Source organism: Schistocerca cancellata, chromosome 6, assembly GCF_023864275.1.
Source record: "Schistocerca cancellata isolate TAMUIC-IGC-003103 chromosome 6, iqSchCanc2.1, whole genome shotgun sequence".
Lineage (NCBI taxonomy): Eukaryota > Metazoa > Arthropoda > Insecta > Orthoptera > Acrididae > Schistocerca > Schistocerca cancellata.
In genome coordinates this window covers 92,473,537-92,500,809 of record NC_064631.1, presented here as the reverse complement: position 1 = coordinate 92,500,809, position 27,273 = coordinate 92,473,537, and the positions used below count along the sequence as shown (strand labels likewise).

The following is a 27,273-nucleotide window of genomic DNA, read 5'->3' as shown; positions in this document are numbered from 1 at the left end:
TATTGTGAATAGCAACGGTCCTACGACACTCACCTGTGGCACACCTGAAATTACTCTTACTTCGGAAGACTTCTCTCCATTGAGAATGACATGCTGCGTTCTGTTATCTAGGAACTCTTCAATCCAAACACACAATTGGTCTGATAGTCCACGGGCTCTTACTTTGTTCTTTAAAAGACTGGGGGAACTGCATTGAACGCCTTGCGGAAGTCAAGAAACACGGCATCTACCTGTGAACCCGTGTCTATGGCCCTCTGAGTCTCGTGGACGAATAGCGCGAGATGGGTTTCACACGACCGTCTTTTTCGAAACCCATGCTGAATCCTACAGAGTAGATTTCTAGTCTCCAGAAATGTCATTATACTCTAACATAATACGTGTTCCAAAATTCAACAACTGATCGACGTTAGAGACATAGGTCTATAGTTCTGGTCATCTGTTCGACATCCCTTCTTGAAAACGGGGATGACCCGTGCCCTTTTCCAATCCTCTGGAACGCTACGCTCTTCTAGAGACCTACGGTACACGGCTGCAAGAAGGGGGGCAAGTTCCTTCACGTACTCTGTGTAAAATCGAACTGGTATCCCATCAGGTCCAGCAGCCTTTCCTCTTTTGAGCGATTTTAATTGTTTCTCTATCCCTCTGTTGTCTATTTCGATATCTACCATTTTCTCATCTGTGCGACAATGGAGAGAAGGAACTACAGTGCTGTGGAACAGCTTTGGAAAAAGACATTTAGTATTTCGGCCTTTAGTCTGTCATCCTCTGTTTCTGAGTGTCTGGACATTTAGTTTTGATCCTCCTACCGCTTTGACGTAAGACCAAAATTTCTTAGGATTTTCTGCCAAGTCAGTACATAGAACTTTACTTTCGAATTCATTGAACGCCACTCGCACAGCCCTCCTCACACTACATTTCGCTACACGTAATTTTTGTTTGTCTGCAAGGCTTTGGCTATGTTTATGTTTGCTGTGAAGTTCCCTTTACTTCCGCAGCAGTTTTCTAACTCGGTTCTTGTACCACGGTGGCTCTTTTCCATCTCTTATGATCTTGCTTGGCACATACTCATCTAACGCATATTGTACGATGGTTTTGAACTTTGTCCACTGATCCTCAACACTATCTGTACTTGAGACAACACTTTTGTGTTGAGCCGTCAGGTACTCTGAAATCTGCTTTTTATCACTTTTGCTAAACAGAAAAATCTTCCTACCTTTTTTAATATTTCTATTTACGGCTGAAATCATCGATCCAGTAACCGCTTTATGATCGCTGATTCCCTGTTCTGCGTTAACTGTTTCAAATAATTTGGGTCTGTTTGTCACCAGAAAGTCTACTATGTTATCGCCACGAGTCAGTTCTCTGTTTAACTACTCAAAGTAGTTTTCAGATAAAGCACTTAAAAAAGTTTCACTGGATTCTTTGTCCCTGCCACCCGTTATGAACGTTTGAGCCTGCCAGTCTATATCCGGCAAATTAAAATCTCCACCCAGAACTATAACATGGTGGGGAAATCTACTCGAAATATTTTCCAAATTATCTTTCAGGTGCTCAGCCACAACAACTGCTGAGCCAGGGGGCCTATAGATACATCCAATTACCATGTCTGAGCCTGCTTTAACTGTGACCTTCACCCAAATTATTTCACATTTCGGATCTCCGTCAATTTCCTTCGGTACTATTGCACTTCTCATCGCTATAAACATGCCTCCCCCTTCACTGTCCAGATGTCTCTGTGGTATACATTCCAATCTGAGTTTAGGATTTCATTACTGTTTACGTCTGGTTTCAGCCAACCTTCTGTCCCTAGTACTATGTGGGCATTGTGACCATTTATTAATGAGAGCAGTTCCGGGACCTTTCTATAGACGCTCCTGCAGTTTACTATTAGCACATTAATATTGTTATTCCCTGTTGCATTTTGCCTACTCCTACCTTGCCGCATCTCAGGAGGCGTCTTGTCGGGCCTAGGGAGGGAATTCTCTAACCTAAAAATCCCACATGTGCACTCCACACGTACTCCGCTACCCTTGTAGCCGCTTCCTGCGTGTAGTGCACGCCTGACCTATTCAGGGGGACTCCACCCAACAGCGGAGGTCGAGAAATTTGCACCCCAGATCTCCGCAGAATCGTCTGAGCCTCTGGTTTAAGCCTTCTACTCGGCTCAAAACCAGAGGACCACGATCGGTTCTGGGAACAATACTACAAATAGTTAGCTCAGTTTCCACCCCGCGAGGGAGGCTTTCCGCCTTCACCAACTCCGCCAACCGCCTGTACGAACTGAAGATGACCTCAGAACCCAGACGGCAGGAGTCATTGGTGCCGACACGAGCAAAAATTTGCAGTCGGGTGCACCCAGTGCTCTCTATTGGCGCCGGCAGGGCCTCCTCTACATCTCAGATAAGACCCCTCGGCAAGCAGACAGAGCGAACACTGGCCTTCTTCCCCGACCTTTCTGCTATTTCCCTAAGGGGCTCCATCACCCGCCTAACGTTGGAGTTCCCAATAACTAATAAACCCCTCTCCCCGTGTGCCTGCTCGGACCTTGCTGAAGGAGCGGCCACATGTCCACTCACAGGCAGAGCGGGCGATGCCACACGGCCAGCTTCCACATTGACCCTCCACCTCGTGCGCTGCGAACACCGCTGTACCCGCCACTCCCCTTGTGGAGAGGGTGGCCCAACCGTGCCCGGTACCCGCGAAGATGTCTCGACAGCAGGGACAGTGGGTGAAGCATGTAACATCTGGGGTGTACCATGTGACGCACCAGACTCCCCACTGCTGCTACACTCTGAGGCAGCAGCCTGAAGACGGCTGACCGCGGCCATCAACACGTTCAGCTGTTCGCGAACAGTGGCCAGCTTCTCCTGTGTCCGTACACAGCAGTCACACATCCTATCCATCCTAAGAAATCAATTTACTGTAGAGTTAATCAACTTTTAACTAGACTGCTAATTCACTAAAGGCAGCTGATAGTTGACTAAACTGTGGTTACTAGATACGTCTTGTAGAAAACAATGAAAATAGCACTACCTGTCTCAGGACTGTATTGAAAACAAACACTAGCACTACTGGCACTATGGTTGACTAAAGGGACTCTCTCTGACTGTATTCAAAACAAACACAAAATCTATGGAACACTATTGCTAGCACTCAACAACTAAAGCTTCCTAAAAGCAAAAACACGCGGAAGAAGAAGTGACAAGTAAGAAAAATACAGTTAATACGTAAATTAACGTAGCTCGCTGCACAGCAGAAGTGACGCAGACAGCAGTTACGACGACACTGACACTAGTGTCAAACAGCTAGCTGAATTTTCAGAGCCAAAAATAAGTAATTGTTAATAACCATCAACCACATTTTCAAGTATGGTTTGCTCTGTGTGGCTGCAGTAGGAATTCCAGGATGGTTACAGTGAAAAGTGTAGAAAAATATATAGGTCAGTGATTTGTGTGTACTGAAATTTTACCTAAACAGTGTTACAGGGTTAAAATATTGTGACTATTGTAGCTCAATTAACATGAAATAATCATGACAGGACAGGGAGAAGCAGTCAATAACTTATAAATTCCAATACATAAACTCAACTCAGAAATGAAACCAGAAAAGCCAGACAGAGTTTTCAATTGATAATAAAATGGATACGAGTTTGATAGACATTTTCAAAGCAAGAAATTGTAGTATGACAGCACAAACAAGGTCAAAAGGAAAAAGCAAATAAAGGAAGAGGCAACTGATGAGGTGTCGGTGAGTCGGGAGAAAAGCGTTAATGAAATAAAACAAAGCCACGAAAGATTAAAACAAGGTCACAAGAAAAACATTAATGAGCTAAAAGAAAGCCAGAAGGAAGTAGTTGGAAAGTACGAAGTAAGTATTCAGGAAATAAAGCAAAGCAAAGAAAAATCCTGATGAGGTAGGCGGCAGAGACAGGAGGTGGTGGACCAAAATTTAAACAAAGAACAAGACAGAAGACACCAAGAACTGGAAGATAACACGAAATCTAAGCTCATGAAACAGAAGAAGAGAGTAATCATTATGGAACAGAAAAGTACCAAGCAAGCAGCAAAAAGCTTGAAATTCCAATCCAAAGACACAATTTGTAATCAGGAACAAGATAATTGAGCACACAGAAGTAAACAAAATAATGCAGCTGGACCCACAAGTGCGGTTCCTCAGCAAAATTACATTGATATTTAAAAAAAGGAAGAAGAAGAAGAAGAAGAAGAAGAAGAAGAAGAAAAGAAAATTACACCCAGTAGTATTTCTAGGTGTTTTGGACAGCTGGCCAGAGTCACAAAAAAATCACATATGTGCCACATTCTTGGAAGATGAAGCTGCAGGCTTGGGAGAGGGGCTAAAAATAATAGACAATGTACACAAATTTCAAAACAGTCTTTCTATATAAGTACTGGTCCAAGCTATAGTAAGTTCAGTCAGTAAATGGCCATATAACCAAGCACAAGATGGCATGTGTAAGAAATTCCTAGGGGGAGAGCTTGAATGAAATCAATACCTTAACACCTCCTTTGAAGAATGTATTTTAGTATTATGGGCAATAAACTACTTGCCACCATATGAACAGTGTGTACAAAACATCCTCCCTAATTTAGAGTTCAAATAAACAACAGACGGATAAAATAAAGAAAGTGTATTAACATGAATGATGTCTATGGAGTGGAAAGTTTTGTTTATATGCATTGCTGTAATAACCGGTTGATACAGTGATGTCAAAACAATAACAAGGATTTAATAGGATACTGACTATACTGAACTAACATTCACATAGTGCAAATCATGATCTGCAATGAATTCAAGTGATTCCATGGACAGGTGAAGAATGTGCTTATGCTATGGAATTGTTTCTGGTAAATGGTTATTCTGTTGTCACTGCGTAGCGCACTTTCTGGAGACTTCCATATTTCCCCTTAGGAGATAGTTTCAGATAGGAAGACCGTTGGCTTCTAGGTGTCAAACCTTAAAGCAAGTGGTGAGATGGTAAAAAGCCACACATTGTTCAAACTCCAGAAGACATTGATGCACAAAGGCATTCTCCAAAGAGATCTGCTCGAAAACATGCTAGAGCTCTTGAGTTATCTGACCAGTGCGTACACTGAATTTTGTAACAAGACTTATATCATCATTTGTACAATTGTTTGAATATGATTACGATATTACATGAGGCCATGTGCAAACATCCTTGAAAAGTTCCTGAAGATGCTGTGGTCCTTTACAGTGATGAAGCACACTTTCACTTATCGGGACCTGTTAATCATGACAATTTCCAATACTGCAGTGGACAGGGTCCTCTCATGAATTTCAGGGAAAACCACAACATAAGGATTGCACCTGCTGCACGATTGGAAGAGTTGGGAAAATTAGTCCTTTGTTTTTTGAAGAGGATGGTGCTACTGTAACAGTAAACCATACACTCACATGATCAACACATTTTTTGCACGAAGACTTAATGTCATGGTTCCAGCAGGAGGAGCCACCACTCTCACAGCTCAGAGTTCTCTCCAAGTACTGAGACATGTTTTCTGGATGCCTAATTTCTTCACATGGTGACGTCCACTGACCAACACAACTACTGGAGCTTACAACCTGCAATTTTCTTCCATAGGAGCAACTTCTGGTTGAGACCTAAGAAATATAATGCAAGAAGGAATTGGTCTTGTTCCTCAAGAAATGGCCATTAGAGTAATGCAGAATTTCTGAAGTCGCATTCAACAATGACTGATAGTCAAGGACACCATATGGTTGACACATTGCTTAAAAAAATGAAAAATTTCTACACTATAGCTATCATTCATTTTGATATTGTTTCTTTATTTTGGTCCATCTGTTTTATATTTAAACTTTAAATTAGGGATGATGTTTTGCTGTACTCTGTATAAAAGAGAGACTGATCGGAGCCATCATCAAAGCAGCTTAGCAAGCAAGGAAGTTTCTTGACCAATTACAGGAATATGGTATGGGTGCCTCTAATATTTCTTTTCACTCTAAAACAAGAAAGCACAACAGTAAAGACAGATCAGACAGAGAGGAATATTATGGACTGGATGATAATAGACAAATGCCTGTAAATTACTGGCAAAACAGAGACTGGAGATGTGGCAGGTACATACCTGACATATCAGGATATGAATAATATGAATACTGTCAATATAACTGTGGAAGTCTTGATGACAGAAATATAAGAAAGCACAGGCTAGACCATAATCAGAGCAATGAATGGGAAAAGTGGATATTGTTTCAAATGTGCCTTGTCCTGCAACCTCATTGGAGGGACAGACATGCCAAATATGTCTGATTCAACAAAAAGGCCTTAAGTGATGAACAAGAGCAAGAGCTGCTGGCTAAAGAAACAAAGGTAGAAAGGGATGTTACTCCATCTCCCATAGACCTCAAAATTTACAATCAGGATGTAATAGGGCTTCTGGACTCAGGGAGATAGATGTGTGTAAAGTCCAGTGCTGTATAGTCTGGCAATTTGCAGTTTTAAAGTGAGTGGCCCAGTCACTGGAAATAATAAACTTATTAGGTGTTGAGATAAGAGAAGAAATATGATGTGTTTTCTGACTTAGTGTATCTCTAGTAGTTGGTACAAATTGATTAAAAAGCTAGGAAAGGTCTTGTCTACTTTTAATATGTCTATGGCAGAACTGAAATTTTGCACCATGAAGGTAAGTACTAGCCAGCCGCTCTCCCTCCTCATAATTTTATAACATGATTTGTAATTTGGAAATGACATGAGAGAATTTCTGTGGTGAAATGCATGCCATTATTTAATTTATTTGACCACAAATCACATATTACTGGTAGTTTTCCGTAATCAGTGCAGTACACTAATTATATTCCTACACATACATGCAACAGTTATGGAGCACTAAGGTACAATCTTAAGCAAACTGATGTCAACGAACTGTGTGTGTTTCTCTTCAGCCGAAAGAGGTTGAAAAAAACTTATGTACTTGTACACATATCAAAAATACCTTTTTATTGGTTCTCATTGATTTAACAAAGCCTGTTCAATTCCAATAATTATTCATTAGTTCTTGTGTGCTTTAGTTAGCAATTATACTGTGTTTGTTGCTGCTGAATAAATGGTCAGTGCTCCCCCTTCAACCTACTTCAGCTGTCACTGCATCACGTGCATGCGCTACATGAAACTTCCCCTACCTGCGACTGGTCAGGCACACTTATTCCTATCCTGTTCTCTTGCTGCTTAATCTTTCTACCTGTCAGATACCCTTCTGCACATCCCTTTCCCCTCATTGTTCTTGATTCTCTCACCAATTGTAGCCTACATAATCCATCACCCTGGGTGGGCCAAAGTGCGAAGACACATTTTAGTCCATTGATTCCAGCACCAAAATCTTGGCAAGTGGAACAGAGGAAGGTGGAAGCTTCCTACTTGTTCTAGTAACACTCCCGAAATTAACATTTTTTTTCCTTCTTTATGTAACATCATTTTGCAGAGAACACAGATACTTACATTTATGCAAAATAGCTAAATTCTTATACAAGCAGTAATTCTTAAAACTTCATGACTCACAGTGTAATGTCCCAATTACTGATTACAATTGTCTAACTAGTTTACCTGGAAATAAGACTTATAAATAAATATTCATATTTATGATTAGTAAGGGACACACCGAGTTGAAAGTTCTAGGGAGAGAAACTGACTGTTTATAAGCTGTTTTTTGTCATCAGTCTACTGACTGGTTTGATGCGGCCCACCACGAATTCCTTTCCTGTGCTAACCTCTTCATCTCAGAGTAGCACTTGCAACCTACGTCCTCAATTATTTGCTTGACGTATTCCAATCTCTGTCTTCCTCTACAGTTTTTGCCCTCTACAGCTCCCTCTAGTACCATGGAAGTCTTTCACTCATGTCTTAGCAGATGTCCTATCATCCTGTTCCTTCTCCTTATCAGTGTTTTCCACATATTCCTTTCCTCTTCGATTCTGCGTAGAACCTCCTCATTCCTTACCTTATCAGTCCACCTAATTTTCAACATTCGTCTATAGCACCACATCTCAAATGCTTTGATTCTCTTCCGTTCCGGTTTTCCCACAGTCCATGTTTCACTACCATACAATGCTGTACTCCAGACGTACATCCTCAGAAATTTCTTCCTCAAATTAAGGCCGGTATTTGATATTAGTAGACTTCTCTTGGTCAGAAATGCCTTTTTTGCCATAGCGAATCTGCTTTTGATGTCCTCCTTGCTCCATCCGTCATTGGTTATTTTATTGCCTAGGTAGCAGAATTCCTTAACTTCATTGACTTCGTGACCATCAATCCTGATGTTAACTTTCTCGCTGTTCTCATTTCTACTACTTCTCATTACCTTCGTCTTTCTCCGATTTACTCTCAAACCATACTGTGTACTCATTAGACTGTTCATTCCGTTCAGCAGATCATTTAATTCTTCTTCACTTTCACTCAGGATAGCAATGTCATTGTATTTTAATTCCACTCCTGAACCTTTCTTTTATTTCCATCATTGCTTCCTCGATGTACAGATTGAAGAGTAGGGGCGAAAGGCTACACCCTTGTCTTACACCCTTCTTAATACGAGCACTTCGTTCTTGATCGTTCACTCTTATTATTCCCTCTTGATTGTTGTACATATTGTATATGACCCGTCTCTCCCTATAGCTTATCCCTACTTTTTTTCAGAATCTCTAACAGCTTGCACCATTTTATATTGTCGAACGCTTTTTCCAGGTCGACAAATCCTATGAAAGTGTCTTGATTTTTCTTTAGCCTTGCTTCCATTACTAGCCGTAACTCCAGAATTGCCTCTCTCGTCCTTTTACTTTTCCTAAAGCCAAACTGATCATCACCTAGCGCATTCTCAATTTTCTTTTCCATTCTTCTGTATATTGTTCTTGTAAGCAGCTTCGATGCATGAGCTGTTAAGCTGATTGTGTGATAATTCTCGCACTTGTCAGCTCTTGCTGTCTTCGGAATTGTGTGGATGATGCTTTTCCGAAAGTCAGATGGTATATCGCCAGACTCATATTCTACACACCAACGTGAACAGTTGTTTTGTTGCCACTTCCCCCAATGATTTTAGAAATTCTGATGGAATGTTATCTATCCCTTCTGCCTTATTTGACCGTAAGTCCTCCAAAGCTCTTTTAAATTCCGATTCTAATACTCGATCCCCTATCTCTTCTAAATCGACTCCTGTTTCTTCTTCTATCACATCAGACAAATCTTCGCCCTCATAGAGGCTTTCAATGTATTCTTTCCACCCATCTGCTCTCTCCTCTGCATTTAACAGTGGAATTCCCATTGCACTCTTAATGTTACCACCGTTGCTTTTAATGTCACCGAAGGTTGTCTTGACTTTGCTGTATGCTGAGTCTGTCCTTCCGACAATCATATCTTTTTCGATGTCTTCACATTTTTCCTGCAGCCATTTCGTCTTAGCTTCCCTGCACTTCCTATTTATTTCATTCCTCAGCGACTTGTATTTCTGTATTCCTGATTTTCCCGGAACATGTTTGTACTTCCTCCTTTCATCAATCAACTGAAGTATTTCTTCTGTTACCCATGGTTTCTTCGCAGCTACCTTCTTTGTACCTATGTTTTCCTTCCCAACTTCTGTGATGGCCCTTTTTAGAGATGTCCATTCCTCTTCAACTGTACTGCCTACAGCGCTATTCCTTATTGCTGTATCTATACCGTTAGAGAACTTCAAATGTATCTCGTCATTCCTTAGTACTTCCGTATCCCACTTCTTTGCGTATTGATTCTTCCTGACTAATGTCTTGAACTTCAGCCTACTCTTCATCACTACTATATTGTAATCTGAGTCTATATCTGCTCCTGGGTACGCCTTACAATCCAGTATCTGATTTCGGAATCTCTGTCTGACCATGATGTAATCTAATTGAAATCTTCCCGTATCTCCCAGCCTTTTCCAAGTATATCTCCTCCTCTTGTGACTCTTGAACAGGGTATTCGCTATTACCAGCTGAAACTTGTTACAGAACTCAATTAGTCTTTCTCCTCTTTCATTCCTTGTCCCAAGCCCATATTCTCTTGTAACCTTTTCTTCTACTCCTTCCCCTACAACTGCATTCCAGTCGCCCATGACTATTAGATTTTCGTCCCCCTTTACATACTGCATTACCCTTTCAATATCCTCATACACTTTCTCTATCTGTTCATCTTCAGCTTGCGACATCGGCATGTATACCTGAACTATCGTTGTCGGTGTTGGTCTGCTGTTGATTCTGATTAGAACAACCCGGTCAATGAACTGTTCACAGTAACACACCCTCTGCCCTACCTTACTATTCATAACGAATCCTACACCTGTTATACCATTTTCTGCTGCTGTTGATATTACCCGATACTCATCTGACCAGAAATCCTTGTCTTCCTTCCACTTCACTTCACTGACCCGTACTATATCTACACTCCTGGAAATGGAAAAAAGAACACATTGACACCGGTGTGTCAGACCCACCATACTTGCTCCGGACACTGCGAGAGGGCTGTACAAGCAATGATCACACGCACGGCACAGCGGACACACCAGGAACCGCGGTGTTGGCCGTTGAATGGCGCTAGCTGCGCAGCATTTGTGCACCGCCGCCGTCAGTGTCAGCCAGTTTGCCGTGGCATACGGAGCTCCATCGCAGTCTTTAACACTGGTTACATGCCGCGACAGCGTGGACGTGAACCGTATGTGCAGTTGACGGACTTTGAGCGAAGGCGTATAGTGGGCATGCGGGAGGCCGGGTGGACGTACCGCCGAATTGCTCAACACGTGGGGCATGAGGTCTCCACAGTACATCGATGTTGTCGCCAGTGGTCGGCGGAAGGTGCACGTGCCCATCGACCTGGGACCGGACCGCAGCGACGCACGGATGCACGCCAAGACCATAGGATCCTACGCAGTGCCGTAGGGGACCGCACTGCCACTTCCCAGCAAATTAGGGACACTGTTGCTCCTGGGGTATCGGCGAGGACCATTCGCAACCGTCTCCATGAAGCTGGGCTACGGTCCCGCACACCGTTAGGCCGTCTTCCGCTCACGCCCCAACATCGTGCAGCCCGCCTCCAGTGGTGTCGCGACAGGCGTGAATGGAGGGACGAATGGAGACGTGTCGTCTTCAGCGATGAGAGTCGCTTCTGCCTTGGTGCCAATGATGGTCGTATGCGTGTTTGGCGCCGTGCAGGTGAGCGCCACAATCAGGACTGCATACGACCGAGGCACACAGGGCCAACACCCGGCATCATGGTGTGGGGAGCGATCTCCTACACTGGCCGTACACCACTGGTGATCGTCGAGGGGACACTGAATAGTGCACGGTACATCCAAACCGTCATCGAACCCATCTTTCTACCATTCCTAGACCGGCAAGGGAACTTGCTGTTCCAACAGGACAATGCACGTCCGCATGTATCCCGTGCCACCCAACGTGCTCTAGAAGGTGTAAGTCAACTACCCTGGCCAGCAAGATCTCCGGATCTGTGCCCCATTGAGCGTGTTTGGGACTGGATGAAGCGTCGTCTCACGCGGTCTGCACGTCCAGCACGAACGCTGGTCCAACTGAGGCGCCAGGTGGAAATGGCATGGCAAGCCGTTCCACAGGACTACATCCAGCATCTCTACGATCGTCTCCATGGGAGAATAGCAGCCTGCATTGCTGCGAAAGGTGGATATACACTGTACTAGTGCCGACATTGTGCATGCTCTGTTGCCTGTGTCTATGTGCCTGTGGTTCTGTCAGTGTGATCATGTGATGTATCTGACCCCAGGAATGTGTCAATAAAGTTTCCCCTTCCTGGGACAATGAATTCACGGTGTTCTTATTTCAATTTCCAGGAGTGTAGATTGAGCCTTTGCATTTCCCTTTTCAGATTTTCTAGTTTCCCTACCACGTTAAAGCTTCTGACATTCCACGTCCCGACTCGTAGAATGTTATCCTTTCGTTGATTATTCAATCTTTTTCTCATGGTAACCTCCCCCTTGGCAGTCCCCTCCCGGAGATCCGAATGGGGGACTATTCCGGAATCTTTTGCCAATGGAGAGATCATCATGACACTTCTTCAATTACAGGCCACATGTTCTGTGGATACACGTTACGTGTCTTTAATGCAGTGGTTTCCATTACCTTCTGCATCCTCATGTCATGGATCATTGCTGATTCTTCCGCCTTTAGGGGCAATTTCCTGCCCCTAGGACAAGAAAGTGCCCTGAACCTCTATCCGCTCCTCCGCCCTCTATGACAAGACCGTTGGCAGAATGAGGCTGACTTCTTATGCCGGAAGTCTTCGGCCGCCATTGCTGATTATTTATCAAAATTTAGGCAGTGGCGGGGATCGAACCCGGGACCAAAGACGTTTTGGTTATGAATCAAAGACGCTACCCCTAGACCACGGAGTCACGCTATAAGCTGGTATAGGTCATTTGAAAGCCATCATTCTTCCAAAATCTTTACATCACAGGTCATTTGTAATTAAACTTCTCGGGTTGCAGAATGTTCAAACCTTAAGTAAAGGCTACTTCCACATTTCAGTACAATGGCCCTGTAGATGATGTTTTTCTGAATCCAAAAACATCTACTTCTATTAGAAGAAGTTGTTGATATGCTAGTTTTAGATTTAGAAAATTACATTTTCAGCAACTTTTGGTGGGCTCTGTGAATCCACGGGGAACTATAAATCATTTACATCAAATAGTGGTTACACTTTTATCTTTTTTCTTATAATGCAGGTCACAGTTAAAGATGCTTGCTCTTTTGCTTGTTATAATATATTCTTTCCTCTGCTTTTGTCTCCACTAAAATGTAAATACCAATTATCAGTTTTATTCTCACACACATTTATAAGCAAGTTTGCAGGACAATGCTTCAGTCAGTCCGGGTTGGCTGTTGAAATGCAGATTTCCTTGTGAATCATGCACAAGTTTGAATTGAAATGTAATTGGTATTGAAATCAGTTAGCACCCAATACCCACATTGTTAACATCAATATGACACTATAATGTACAGTCAATTTGTCAACATTCTCGTGTTGCTATCAGTTCCATGGACCTTGCCGTTGGTGGGGAGGCTTGCGTGCCTCAACAATACAGATAGCCATACCATAGATGCAACCACAATGGAGGAGTATCTGTTGAGAGGCCAGACAAGCGTGTGGTTCCTGAAGAGGGGCAGCAGCCTTTTCAGTAGTTGCAGGGGCAACAGTCTGGATGATTGACTGATCTGGCCCTGTAACACTAACCAAAATGGCCTTGCTGTGCTGGTACTGCGAACGGCTGAAAGCAAGGGGGAAACTACAGCCGTAATTTTTCCTGAGGGCATGCAGCTTTACTGTATGGTTAAATGATGATGGCGTCCTCTTGGGTAAAATATTCTGGAAGTAAAATAGTCCCCCATTTGGATCTCCGGGCGGGAACTACTCAAGAGGATGTCATTATCAGGAGAAAGAAAACTGGCGTTCTACGGATTGGAGCATGGAATGTCAGATCCCTTAACCGGGCAGGTAGGTTAGAAAATTTAAAAAGGGAAATGGATAGGTTAAAGTTAGATATAGTGGGAATTACTGAAGTTCGGTGGCAGGAGGAACAAGACTTCTGGTCAGGTGAATACAGGGTTATAAATACAAAATCAGATAGGGGCAATTCAGGAGTAGGTTTGATAATGAATAAAAAAAAATAGGAGTGTGGGTAAGCTACTACAAACAGCATAGTGAACGCATTATTGTGGCTAAGATAGACACAAAGCCCACACCTACTACAGTAGTACACGTTTATATGCCAACTAGCTCTGCAGATAACGAAGAAATTGATGAAATGTATGATGAAATAAAAGAAATTATTCAGATAGTGAAGGGAGACAAAAATTTAATAGTCATTGGTGACTAGAATTCGATAGTAGGAAAAGGAAGAGAAGGAAATGTAGTAGGTGAATACGGATTGGGGCTAAGAAATGAAAGAGGAAGCCGCCTGGTAGAATTTTGCACAGAGCATAACTTAATCATAGCTAACATTTGGTACAAGAATCATAAAAGAAGGTTGTATACATGGAAGAATCCTGGAAATACTAGAAGGTATCAGATAGATTATATAAAGGTAAGACAGAGATTTAGGAACCAGGTTTTAAATTGTAAGACATTTCCAGGGGCAGATGTGGACTCTAACCACAAACTACTGGTTATGAACTTTAGATTAAAACTGAAGAAACTGCAAAAAGTTGGGAATTTAAGGAGATGGGACCTGGATAAACTGACTAAACCAGAGGTTGTACGGAGTTTCAGGGAGACCATAAGGGAACAATTGACAGGAATGGGGGAAAGAAATATAGTAGAAGAAGAATGGGTAACTTTGAGGGATGAAGTAGTGAAGGCAGCAGAGGATCAAGTAGGTAAAATGGCGAGGGCTAGTAGAAATCCTTGGGTAACAGAAGAGATACTGAATTTAATTGATGAAAGGAGAAAATTAAAAAAATATCAAGAGCTCAGATGGAAACCCAGTTCTAAGCAAAGAAGGGAAAGCAGAAAGGTGGAAGGAGTATGTAGATGAAGATGAAATGGGAGATATGATACTGCGTGAAGAGTTTGACAGAGCACTGAAAGACCCGAGTCGAAACAAGGCCCTGGGAGTAGACAACATTCGATTAGAACTACTGACGGCCTTGGGAGAGCCATTCCTGACAAAACTCTACCATCTGGTGAGCAAGATGTACGAGACAGGTGAAACGCAGTTGTAAGAGTCGAGGGACATGAAAGGGAAGCAGTGGTTGGGAAGGGAGTGAGACAGGGTTGTAGCCTCTCCCCGATGCTATTCAATCTGTATATTGAGCAAGCAGTATAGGAAACAAAAGAAAAGTTCGGAGTAAGTATTAAAAACCATGGAGAAAAATACAAACTTTGAGGTTCGCCGATGACATTGTAATTCTGTCAGAGACAGCAAAGGTCTTGGAAGAGCAATTGAATGGAATGGACAGTGTCTTGAAAGGAGGATATAAGATGAACATCAACAAAAGCAAAACGAGGATAATGGAATGTAGTCGAATTAAATCGGGTGATGCTGAGGGAATTAGATTAGGAAATGAGACACTTAAAGTAGTAAAGGAGTTTTGCTATTTGGGGAGCAAAATAACTGATGATGGTCGAAGTAGAGAGGATATAAAATGTAGACTGGCAATGGCAAGGAAAGCGTTTCTGAAGAAGAGAAATTTGTTAACATTGAGTATAGATTTAAGTGTCAGGAAGTCGTTTCTGGTGGTGGTGGTTGTTGGGATGTTTAAGGGGGACTAAACAGCTAAGGTCATCAGTCCCCCAAGTCGTTTCTGAAAGTATTTGTATGGAGTGTAGCCATGTATGGAAGTGAAACATGGACGGTAAATAGTTTAGACAAGAAGAGAATAGAAGCTTTCGAAATGTGGTGTGCTACAGAAGAATACTGAAAATTAGATGGGTAGATCACATAACTAATGAGGAGGTATTGAATAGGATTGGGGAGAAGAGGAGTTTGTGGCACAACTTGACAAAGGACATGTTCTGAGGCATCAAGGGATCACCAATTTAGTACCGGAGGGCAGTGTGGAGGGTAAAAATCGTAGAGGGAGACCAAGAAATGAATACACTAAGCAGATTCAGAAGGATGTAGGCTGCAGTAGGTACTGGGAGATGAACAAGCTTGCACAGGATAGAGTAGCATGGAGAGCTGCATCAAACCAGTCTTAGGACTGAATACCACAACAACAACAACAACAACAACAACAACAGTTCAGTCTGCATTTAACTATCAACTTGCAATCATAATGTAGTACATTATTTGCCTGAACAGTTTACTATTTGCAGTGACTATGTTACCAAAACCAACATCATATTATTTATCAGTCAGAACATGATAACGAAAGTGTACAGCAAATAATGTGCCACTGGGTCATTCCATGTCAAGTGGCCTAAGAGTCCCCATTTGACCCTCTCCAAAACTGATGAAATTTTTACAGGATGTACGTGCATAACTTACATGAAGCACTCCCATATTACGGCTCCATAAATAGCAAGGTTGGGCCACTAGCAACCTTTCTGTAAAGGCTAGTTTTTTGACATCGCAATATAAAGGAATAAATCATCAACTTTGTGTTATCATTCCTCAGGATCTAAAGTACTTGTCGTGCTGAAACTTTGTGTGTCTTCAACTTTCAGGCTACAATAGCTTAGTTAACACAGTTCGGCAACACACACTGCTTCCATGCACGCGCAAACCTCATTCCCTCCACACCTCCCTATCGCTCTGCCTCTATGCGCGGAAGCACCACCTTACATGAAACGGGCTACAGTCTGTGATATACTTACTGCTTAAATTGTTGAATACATGCTGATGATCACTAAATTATTGAGCCAATAAATGTAAAAATATCACAATGTGACGTCTACAGTTTCTGTTCCTTACTTAAATACTTGTAACAAAATCAGATTACAGAAAGAAGCCAGAGACAGAAGAGAAGCTACACAACTACTCAGAAAAAAATCACAGTCAGTACTGTTGGACAAGGATTTCAATTTTTTTTACATTCCTGTTGATCACTCAAAAATGCCTCAGCTACACAGTACTCTACCCCTTCTAGTATTTGTAGTCCACCCAGAACTTTACAAATTATAATAATTATACATCTTTTAGTATGACTTTCAAATGTCTTTTCCTCTGTCATCTTATTATCTTTGAGCTCCCCATCTTCCTCATCCCATCACTTCTAAGGCACAAAATTTATAACCAACTGTTACAAGCTGCTGCTTTTATATATCCTGTTTACACTTAGCTAAGATTAATACATAATATATTCAATTTTTCAATTAAGGCTATGGTTCCAGAAGAAACAGCACAGCTAAAAAATACTGAAAACAGAGCAAGATAGAGAGAAACAGGCAGACAAAGAGAGACAAGAAGTAGTAGTTAGCAAAGAATGACAGCACCATGTTTCACAGGGGAGAAGCAAGTTCTTGTTATACTGTCTAATGATCATACTGATATTCCACCAAATAAACTAATGTATGTTATCACATGTTCACTGACAAGTGCAAATTTTATCATGTCTTATCGTTTTCCAACTAAATGATATCTATATTGTACAAAGTGTAACAGTAACATGAGATGAAGTAGATACACATAGCTTTTGGAACTACAGGTTATTTCTTTAGTGAAAAGCAAAGCACCACATCCTGGCATGGCACAGACGGACCAATTGGAACCAACCAACTGTCATGTCATCCTCGACCAACGGTGTAATCTGGATGCAGTATGGGGGGGTGGGTGGTGGGGAGGCATGGGGTCAGCACACTCTTCACCTGGCCATCATCATCCTTCTTGACGTTGGAGCTGCTACTTCACATTCAAGTAGCTTTTCATTTGGCCTCATTAGGCTGAGAGCATCGCATTATAGTCCTCCCACCAAGTAAAAACCCCTAGCAGTAACAACAAACGAACCCGAACCCTCCACATAGCAGTCAGACATGTTAACCACTGAGATATGGAGATGGATTTCAGTGAAAAGAATTATTACCAGTTTTTGTGTTTTACTATGAATCAAGTCGCACCCCTCAAAGTAAGTATCGTGAATTTGTCTTTAGCAGTATAATGACTTGTAACAGGGAAATTATTACAAACGGAGCATTAACTGAAGGGCAGAGGGAAAGAACTGGACTTGGTCTCATAAGCCTGGAATTCATCACAGTGGTTTCCGACACAAGGCAAACACCATGATGCCTCTTCTGAATTCTTTCCAGACCATCACCTATGGGAGAAAGGATATGGTAAAGAATGGCTTATCCACATTTAAGGGTTGTTTGGAGAATGAATCTGTCACTAAACAGAGGAGCACAGTAGTCCAGGTTTGAGACCCTGCCCAGTTTTGTTTTGGGGCGCAAAAACAACTAGCGTCACATGCGCCCACGTCAGAACTGTAGAACACGAAGACAAAGAGAGGAGTTAAAAGCGACTACACGTTAATCCCAATCGACAGATGAGAAGACAGCTAAAAACAGGGACATGGAGAAAGGTCTATAAGATACGCCATAGAGAAACTATGGTCCTGAACCAAAGATTAAATGTCCTTCACCATATTGCTACAATGATAAAAAGTAAAACAAGGTTGACAGCCCGAGTGTCGTTAGCTAAAACAACTGATAACTCCAACAGCAAACATACATTAGAACATAAGTAGTTAAAACAAGGGCATTCAGTCAACAAATAGCGAACCCTCAAAGGTTGATGACAATGAGCAAAAATTGACGGGAGGATCACCACTTAACAAATAGTGATGACTAAAATGACAAGACATTAACCAATATGCAACCTCTCTTGGCAAGAGGGCTGAGATGAGGTCAGCCAAGCTGCTGGGGGAGGTTTAATTCCCTGGATCTTGTTTCTATGAAGAGAAGACCAGTGGCAATACCAAAGTGACATCACCTGCCAACAGACAACAACTCAGAGATCATCCAAAGGGATGGAAGAGCTAGTGGTCTAAGGTAGGAGGACTGCAGCCTCGACTGCAGTGTCAGCGGCCTCATTTCCCAACACGTCCCTTAACAGTGGGCAAGTGGAAGCTTTCTTGGACCCACTGCACTTAGGGATGGACAGGGTACAGCACACAGGAACTCTGAAGGGCACTGAGAAAGTTGCAGCAGATGACACAAGTAAAAAGTCTGTGTCTTCAGATCTACTAGAAGGACTGGTGGAGGCCAAAGAGCACTGCTGTAAATATTGATCAGTGTTCCGGAAGCCAAAGCCAAGGACGAAGACACACCCGACACCATGGTCAGTCCGAGAGCCATCAGTGTACACAAAGATACTATCACCAAGTTCTGTGCGAAGTTCGTGAAACTGAAGGCGATAGAGTGAGGCTGGAGTAGTGTCCTTAGAAGTGAACGAAGGCCAAGGTGAACATGGGCCACTGCATGAAGCCAAATTGGTGAAGGGTTCACACTCATTGGGAAAGTTGCAGGTAGGGTGAAGTTAAGCTGCCGGTGCAAGAGGCGAAAGTGAACTCCAGGAGGTAACAGAGAAGAGGTACATGCGCCATACTGGTGCAAAGGAGTCATCGAAGAAGGAAGCATAGGATGGGTTGCCATGCATGGCACACAAACGGTACGCATATCTGTTGAGGAGAACATCATGCCAGTGTGACAGTGGTAGTTTGGCAGCTTCTACATACAGAGCGTCAACCGGGCTAGTGTAAAAGGCGCCAGTGGCCAAACAGATGCCATGATGGTGGATAGAATTGAGACAGCGTATGAGGGATGGACATCCAGACGCATAAACAAAACACCCGTAGTCTAGTTTCAAACGGACAAGGGACCGACACAAACGGAGGAGGGTGGTTCGATCTGCTCCCAGGAAGTACCACTGAGAACAAATAGGACAATGAAGGACCGCATATAGTGTGCTGCCAGATAAGACATGTGACAGGACCAAGAAAGTTCCTTACCGAGCCTGAGCCCCAGGAATTTCGTAGTTTCAACAAACGGAAGAGCAATAGGCCCAAGACATAACAACAGTGGAAGAAACCAATTGCGCTGCCATAAATTCATACAAATGGTTTTGTCAATGGAAAAACAAAAGCCATTGTAGATGCTCCATGAGTAAAGAGGATCGAGACATGGCTGAAGATGCCCCTCAAAGAGACAAGTCCGTGGAGAACTGCAATAGATGGCAAAATCATCAACAAAAAGGGAGCTGGAGATGCTTGGCGGGAGACAGGCCACACTAGGGTTAATGGCAATAGCAGAGACGATGACGCTCAGGACGGCCGTAGGCTTTCTCCAAATCAAAAAACACGGACCCAGTTTGGGACCTCCATAGAAAACCATTCATGACATAGGTTGATAAAGCGATGAGATGGTCAACTGCACAATGGCACACTTGAAATCCACATCGTGCAATGCTTAGTAAACTGGGAGACTCGAGTCACCATATCAGCCAGGCATGAATCTTACATACCATCACCTTGCAAACACAGCTGTTGAGAGAAATGGGGCAATAACTAGAAGGAAGGTGGTTTCTGGGAAATATGCCCTCTGCCCAGATGCGGTTGTACAAATGAAGGAAAAAGTGCTTCTAAATGATTAATGAAAAATCTCATACAATGATGTGAAACAAATACTAACAAAGAGATAGAGGGGCTGGCCAGTACTTACCTCAGCTCAGTACAGCCGATAGATACACATAAAACAGAACCAAAAATTACATTCCTAGCTTTCGGAACAGATGTTCCTTCATCATGGAGGAGAGAGGGGAAAGAAAGGGAAGAAGGGAAAGGAGATTCAGTTACTCACAACCCAGGCTATGAAGCAACAGGGAAAGGAAAATAGGGATGGTAGCAAGGATGGAGGCATGGTTGTCAGAGGGAAGCCAAAGATATGAAGTGAGAGCATGATCTAGATCCCTCATAGTAAATGTGGTATTGTAGCACTCATTATTCTGAGAAGAGAAGGGTATCATCCGAGCCTCCTCTGCTTGTTTCCGATAGAGGACGGCAGGGTGATAGTGAGAGAAGCTCAAAATCTCCGCAAAATGGCGGCCCAAGGTGTTGGAAATAGCAACAGGATCCCCCTATGACATCTTCTGTTGCTGTCAGGCTAGAAATTGGGAATGGACCTTGGCCCCGGAGAGCCATTGGGGGTTGGCCCACACAATGGAACATGGAGTGGAACTGTTAAAAGAACTAGTAAATAAAATCCAGGTAGAAAATCCAGGTGGTGGTGGGGGGGGGGGGGGGGGGGGGGGGTCAAAGTGGATCAGGAAGAAATGTGAGAGTTCAGAGCAGTCTTGAGGATGCAATTTTGTTCCCTGGAGGCAGAAAACAAATGGATGCTGTGATTCTAAGAGCACCCATAAGTCGTCTTTGTTGGATCAAAGGCTGCAAACATTCCATTGGAGGAGAGTCATGACAGGGAAAGAGGAGGAGGCAAAAAATTGAGGGGTGTACCTTGGTGGCTGCCATGTGCCACACTTCGAAGACTCCCTGCTATAGGGCACAGAAGCTGGATCTCACTCCTTGGGATCTACAGAGGCATCTGAGTTCTCCTTCTGCTGGTCTATGGAGCCCAGGACAGCCAAACAGTTGGTGGTGCACACCGGCAACACAGAGCTAGGCCAGGGGAGCGTATCACATGGCGACACAGTCGAAGAGGATCTCCAAGTCCGCGAAAGAGAAGATCAATTGCCTTTGTTTGACTTCCTGGAGCCTTTCCAGCTGGCAGAGGAAGACTCAGATGTTGGTTAGCTGGAGGGACATAGGAAGTCTTCATGGGAGTATTCCTTTTGTCCTTTCCACCCTGCAGGTGACTTCACCCGGTGAGGCGAGAGTTAGGTGGTTTGTTGCACAGCTGGGGGAGGAGACGGGGCTGTTACCATGACACTGAGTGTTTTTTCAACCATGGTGCTGAATTTGAGGTCACATATTTGTGTGGTCATGTCCTTCATGGAGCAAGATGTAGCAAGAACCATTCTGTAAGTGCCAGATGGCAGAATGCACGATTGGCGACTAGACAATAATTTGTGAGCGACCAGGTAAGGCACTTTTTCCTTTACCCGGATCTCCTGGGCAGCCTGTTCATTGAAATACATGGGACAATCACAAGAGGAGGCAGGATGGTCACAATTTCAATTGACACAGCGGGAAGGAAGAGACGGAAAATCGTCCATGTGAGCATCCCTAGCACAGTTACACATTTGGCCGGTTGTCGACAGGGCACTCTAGCGTGGTTCAAATGCTGATACTGATAGCAGTGCATCGAGTTCACAATGTACGGTAGGACTGTGATAACTTCATAAACTGCTTTTATCCTGGAAGGAAGTATCACTCTATCAAAAGCTGAAAAAAAGTGTGTGTGGGCACTAAGAATACATCTACCTTTTTCATCGCCCAATGCACTGCAATGACACAATGATCAGAGAGGTACGTTTGGATTTCTGCTTCAGTCAGACCATCAAGCAGCCTAGTGTAAATAACACCACAGGAAGTACTCAGAGTTCTATGGACCTCAACATGAACAGGATAGCCGTGAAGGAGCAAAGCAGCAAGCAGTTGTTGTGCTTGAGAATAAGCAAAGTGAAACGGCGTAAACGAGAGCAGGATTTCAGAGGGCCAGCAATCACATCAACACCTTTCTGAATAAGTAACGGATTTACTGTTGCAAAGGACTGACCATCTTCAGTATATGAAACTACGAGGAACCATGGTGCAGCTGGGAGGGTCTTTGAATCCGGACATTCATTCCGTTTATGTTTGGTACACATTGACTCTGAAGAAAATGTTTGGCTCATTGTGAGCAAATCCCCCATGATTGCATATATCTCCGATGGTGTACTCCTTTTGACTGCCCCCCTCAGAGGGAGGCTCACCCACCTTAGGTGACTATTCACACCTCAGGTCATGCCACCCAAGCATCTGACAGAGGGACCAATCGGCAGTTTGGGAAGGTAGCCCCTCATGCAATCATCCCTCCTTGGGCCTGGCCTGTACCAGGCGGCATGTGTGAACCCTACCTGTTGACCTGGGGCTGGGAATTACGCGTTACCCAGTCACCCATTATGTGTCAGAAGCATGGGCTGGCCTTCAGGAGCACACGAGGAAGAAGAAGAAAAAGAGGAGCCTCAAACACCGAAGTGAAGGAAGGATAGGAAAAGGTGAATGAGGAAAGAAAAAAGGAATGAAAAACTGTGGTAAGACTGTTCTGATGTCGGCTACTGAAAATGCAGAACAAATTGCCAAAAGCATCTTAGACATGTTCCCCAAGGGAGAGGAAAAGGAAAACGAATAGCAAGAGGATACACATGCAGCACAGAAGGGAAAAGATGCCACAAAGGCTCGGTCCCCGTGTTAGCCAAGCACGAACCTGCCAAAGAGTGGTGAAACGCCTGGGGGGGACCCTGCTCAGAAGAGAAGAGTTATCATCATCGTCATTATCAACAGACCTTCAAGACATTAGTGCAAGATACTTAGCAACAAGAACACAATACTTAGTCTAGAGATTATTTGTAATTTACTGAATTTTTATGGGTTATGGAAGCAGATGTTATTTCAAATACATCTTATATATTCCACATTATATAATATATATCATTAAATAGTTCATGTCATGGAAAGTAAATAACTGTTAACTATCAGAATTACAACAGAGAAGTTCTATGAATATGTGTACATGAAATATACAGGAACTGGCGCAAACACACCTCATTGTTGTCTGAGCTAGCTGGGTAATTGCAAATTCTGGATCTTCAACACCATAACTTGCCAGGTAGGCATCAATAATTCTTAAGTAAAGCACGCCATCAATATTTAATGTCACATTGTCTGGAAGAAGCACACAAAGAGGGATCAATATGCAGTATGTATATGAAAATATACAAATTAACTTAGGACTGCCGCAACTGGCTGTCAAAAGGTGAAATACCAAGTACTGCCAACAGAAATATTTAAAATTAGAAAGTACTATATCTAAGTTTCGTAATTTCTATGTCCCTCAGGGAAGAAACGAGGAGAGGTTGAATCAGCAATTCTGCCTCATCTTAATTTAAGGGGGGTAGGACATCAAATGTGCTGACTTAGAGCAGGAGAGGGACCACAGGACATTTTAATTTCCACTGTCTATACTTTTACAAATAAATTCATAAAACTTTGTCAGCATGACCAGGGAGGATTCAGGATTAACACTCATAGCAGTGGAAGTTCAAAAACATAATAAAATAATTTTTTTTTACTTGTGAAAGTTCATCATTTTTTCACTTACTATTGGCTGCATTTGTTGCTATAGATACACTTTTCTTCAAGTAAGAGAAATTCTTCAATGAATTTTGCACAGCATACAAACCATACTTACAGGTGTATGAGATCTTGAATTTATTTAATTTATTAAAAAAATGAATGAGCTGCTACATTTCAAACTTCGTGTTTAGAAAAAACTCAAATTTTATAGTCAATTATCTCAATTTTTACTACAGTTTTTAATAGATTTGGAAAATTCTATAGTTTCATAGACCTGTAAGTATGGTTTGTATGCTGTGCAAAATTAATCACAGAAACGCTCTTACTTATGAAGAAAAATGTACCTATAGCAACAAATGCAACCAATAGTAAGTGAAAAATGATGAAATTTCACATGTAAAAAAGTATTTTGTTACATTTTTGTACTTCCACTGCTATGAGTGTGAATCCTGAATCCTTCCTGGTCATGCTGACAAAGTTTTATGAACTTATTTGTAAAAGTATAGACAGTGGAAATTAAAATGTCCTGTGGTGTCCCTCCTGCCCCAAGTTGTCTTGTTTGATGTCCTACCCCTTAAGTTAATTATATTTCTATTTCTATTGCTATGATAGTCATTTGAACAGGTAAAAGTGTGCCAAACAAATGCCTGCACAGTAGTTATCAAAATTTGTAATATTTCTTACTTCAAACATATTACAATCAAATACCAAAAGGTGAAAGAAAACTGCAGTTCTAATGCCAAAACTTCATGCAAATGTGTATAACAAAGTAGATTCATTGCTGTTGTCATGTATTCGCAATTGAAAGTAGCTTACCTGAAGTGATTGCACTTTGCTTGGGGACATCAATTGCTATTTCTTTTAGACTCTGAACATATTTAACTTTATCCACAATTGGTAATAAGATATTCAGTCCAGGCTCCAAGATCCTATGAAACTTCCCCATTCTTTCAACAATCCATGCCTACAATATCAAATACATTAGTATCAATACTTGGTGAGGTGCTTGTCTTGCAAACAAACAATAATTTTCTCATTCAGAAGACAGAAGTATATGTTACAAGTCTAGATTAGGGCTACTGTTGCATTGAGTGTTTTATGTAGCAACACTGTCAGTGCTCGCTGTTAGATATGGTGGGCCCAAGGGGGATATATCAACTGCTGGTTATATGCAGCCAATGAGAGAGCAGCAAGCAGACAGTATGTTTCTTAGCAAAAAGTAAAGGAATATTGTCACATTCTCACATCAACATAGAAGCAAATTCCACTATGTATTTGGGAAAAAATCAGCAGCTACTGTACTCCCAAAAATTGACCAAATACTTATCATAGTAAATGAAGTAAATGTATGGCAAGTAAGATATAGTTGAAATAAGAACTTATAAGGATGAGACATACCTAATTTTGATATGACCGACTGTCTTCTGAATACCTAGATGAACCCTTCAACAAATGTAACTAAAATTTTTTGTCAAAATGTCACATTTGTTCGTTTTGTCAGATTCCAATAAAATTATCATCTTCCAACTTAGCTTAGACCTCAGGCTATGCTGCAGGTCAATTTATCATGCAACCTTCATTCCATGAGTAAGGTTTTTTTTTATTATTTATTTTTCTAATGTATGCATTCGTTGGGTTCACCAACTCCCAACAAAATTAACACCTTCCATCATAACCCAGACGTCATGATCTGCTAGAAATCAATCTATTTTCACAACCTCCATTCAAAGTTAAGTATTAAAACACTGTCTTTTTGATCATACAATGTAGGCTTTCATGGCCATTATTAACTTCATTTAGAACTTCTGGGCAGACAAGCCATGACTGATATGTAAAACTTTCTTCTATCATGAAGCAGCAGTTCACTCAACCTCTGAAGTGAAATGTCTATTTTCTCACCTGTCACTTGTTACATCAAACTACCATGGATTCACAAATTGATTAGTTGCCAACTTATGAGCAGTACAGAAATACTGAATCAGTCTAGACTTTAACGAACATATCCTGTCATGAACAAGTAGTAGTATAGAAGAAAAACATATAACAGATGATCATTCACAATGTTTATGTAACACATTTTCTACAAAGTAGTCCACTTATTGCCAGGTTTAACCAGTACATTAGCACATATACCTCGAGTCAACCTAATGCCTGCCTCAATGAAGATTTTTAACAAAAAACTGCACCAAAATTCTTTTAGCCCACATTCACTTAATTCTTTAAATCTTTCAATAATTTCTCAACACTACACCAGAACATTATCATCTGTAGCTGAGCACTTAGCATGTCTGCCAAAGCAAGAACTTGTGCGTGTTGATGTAAATGGGATGTATGACAAGGAGACCAAAGGAAGTGCCTGAAGGATACATAGCAGCTCAAGCTTCCTACCACAGCACAGACTCCTGAGACTGGTAAAAATATTCATCATATTACAACACGAACATGAACTGTTATATCAGGTAATGAAGTGGTCAACAAGAAGGCTCACTGTGACATTAAGCCACTGTCACAAGCAAACTCCATCAGCACGAACTGTGATGATGATACAATAGCCTAAGCATCCACTGGCAGATTGAAGGAGGAGGCAGGGCGGGAGTGCCCCCTTTACTTTGCTTTACCTAAGTGAAAAAAGTTTTATTTTTTGGATTAGCTAGAGTTTCATCATGTTATGTTTTCACCCTACTGTACACTCTGGGAACTTTTTTTATTTAAAATTAAAATTTGACCTTTCAAGTGGTACCCCATTTTAGCCAGATATAGAGTGTAACAGTTTGTTGTTCTTATCTGCTTTTCTCTAATCTCTATATTTCTGATCATTTCTATGATCTATTTCAGGTCAAAGTTTGTGTCCACGTACTGCTTGTGACTTATCCTATACAACTGTATTAATCAAAGTAGAATCGCAGGGCAACACCCACATCCATGCCCATGGGTGGATTCTAACCCCCAGCCAGAACAGCCTAGCCATCCGCAGCACAGCTATACTGCCCAGCTTCTCTGGGAATTGCCCGCTAAGATTTCCTGACTTCCGTACCCCCGACCAGCGGCGTGCACTGCACTAAGCCCGTCCGTTGCTACCTGCCGTGCATCCCTTATTGTCAGTGTTGTGCTCTTAGACATCTCATCTCGGGCTGAATAGTTCAAGGCAATCGTAAAATGCGTTTTAGACAGGTACGTGCCGAGTAAAACTGTGAGGGACGGGAAAAACCCACCGTGGTACAACAACAAAGTTAGGAAACTACTGTGAAAGCAAAGAGAGCTTCACTCCAAGTTTAAACGCAGCCAAAACCTCTCATACAAACAGAAGCTAAACGATGTCAAAGTTAGCGTAAGGAGGGCTATGCGTGAAGCGTTCAGTGAATTCGAAAGTAAAATACTAGGTACCGACTTGACAGAAAATCCTAGGAAGTTCTGGTCTTACGTTAAATCAGTAAGTGGCTAGAAACATCATGTCCAGACACTCCGGGATGATGATGATGGCATTGAAACAGAGGATGACAAGCGTAAAGCTGAAATACTAAACAC

General features: G+C 42.2%; 1 protein-coding gene across 1 annotated transcript in view; it reads right to left on the bottom strand.

Annotated features, from left to right (window-relative positions):
- The window catches only part of LOC126088585 (stomatin-like protein 2, mitochondrial), a 105,186-nt gene that overhangs the window by 66,762 nt on the left and 11,151 nt on the right, over positions 1–27,273 (bottom strand). The window contains exons 3-4 of the mRNA XM_049906786.1: positions 24,565–24,712; positions 23,217–23,337 (exon numbers count right to left, since the gene is read on the bottom strand). Of these exons, the coding sequence (XP_049762743.1) occupies positions 23,217–23,337; positions 24,565–24,712 (269 nt within the window). The remainder of the gene's footprint in view (positions 1–23,216; positions 23,338–24,564; positions 24,713–27,273) is intronic.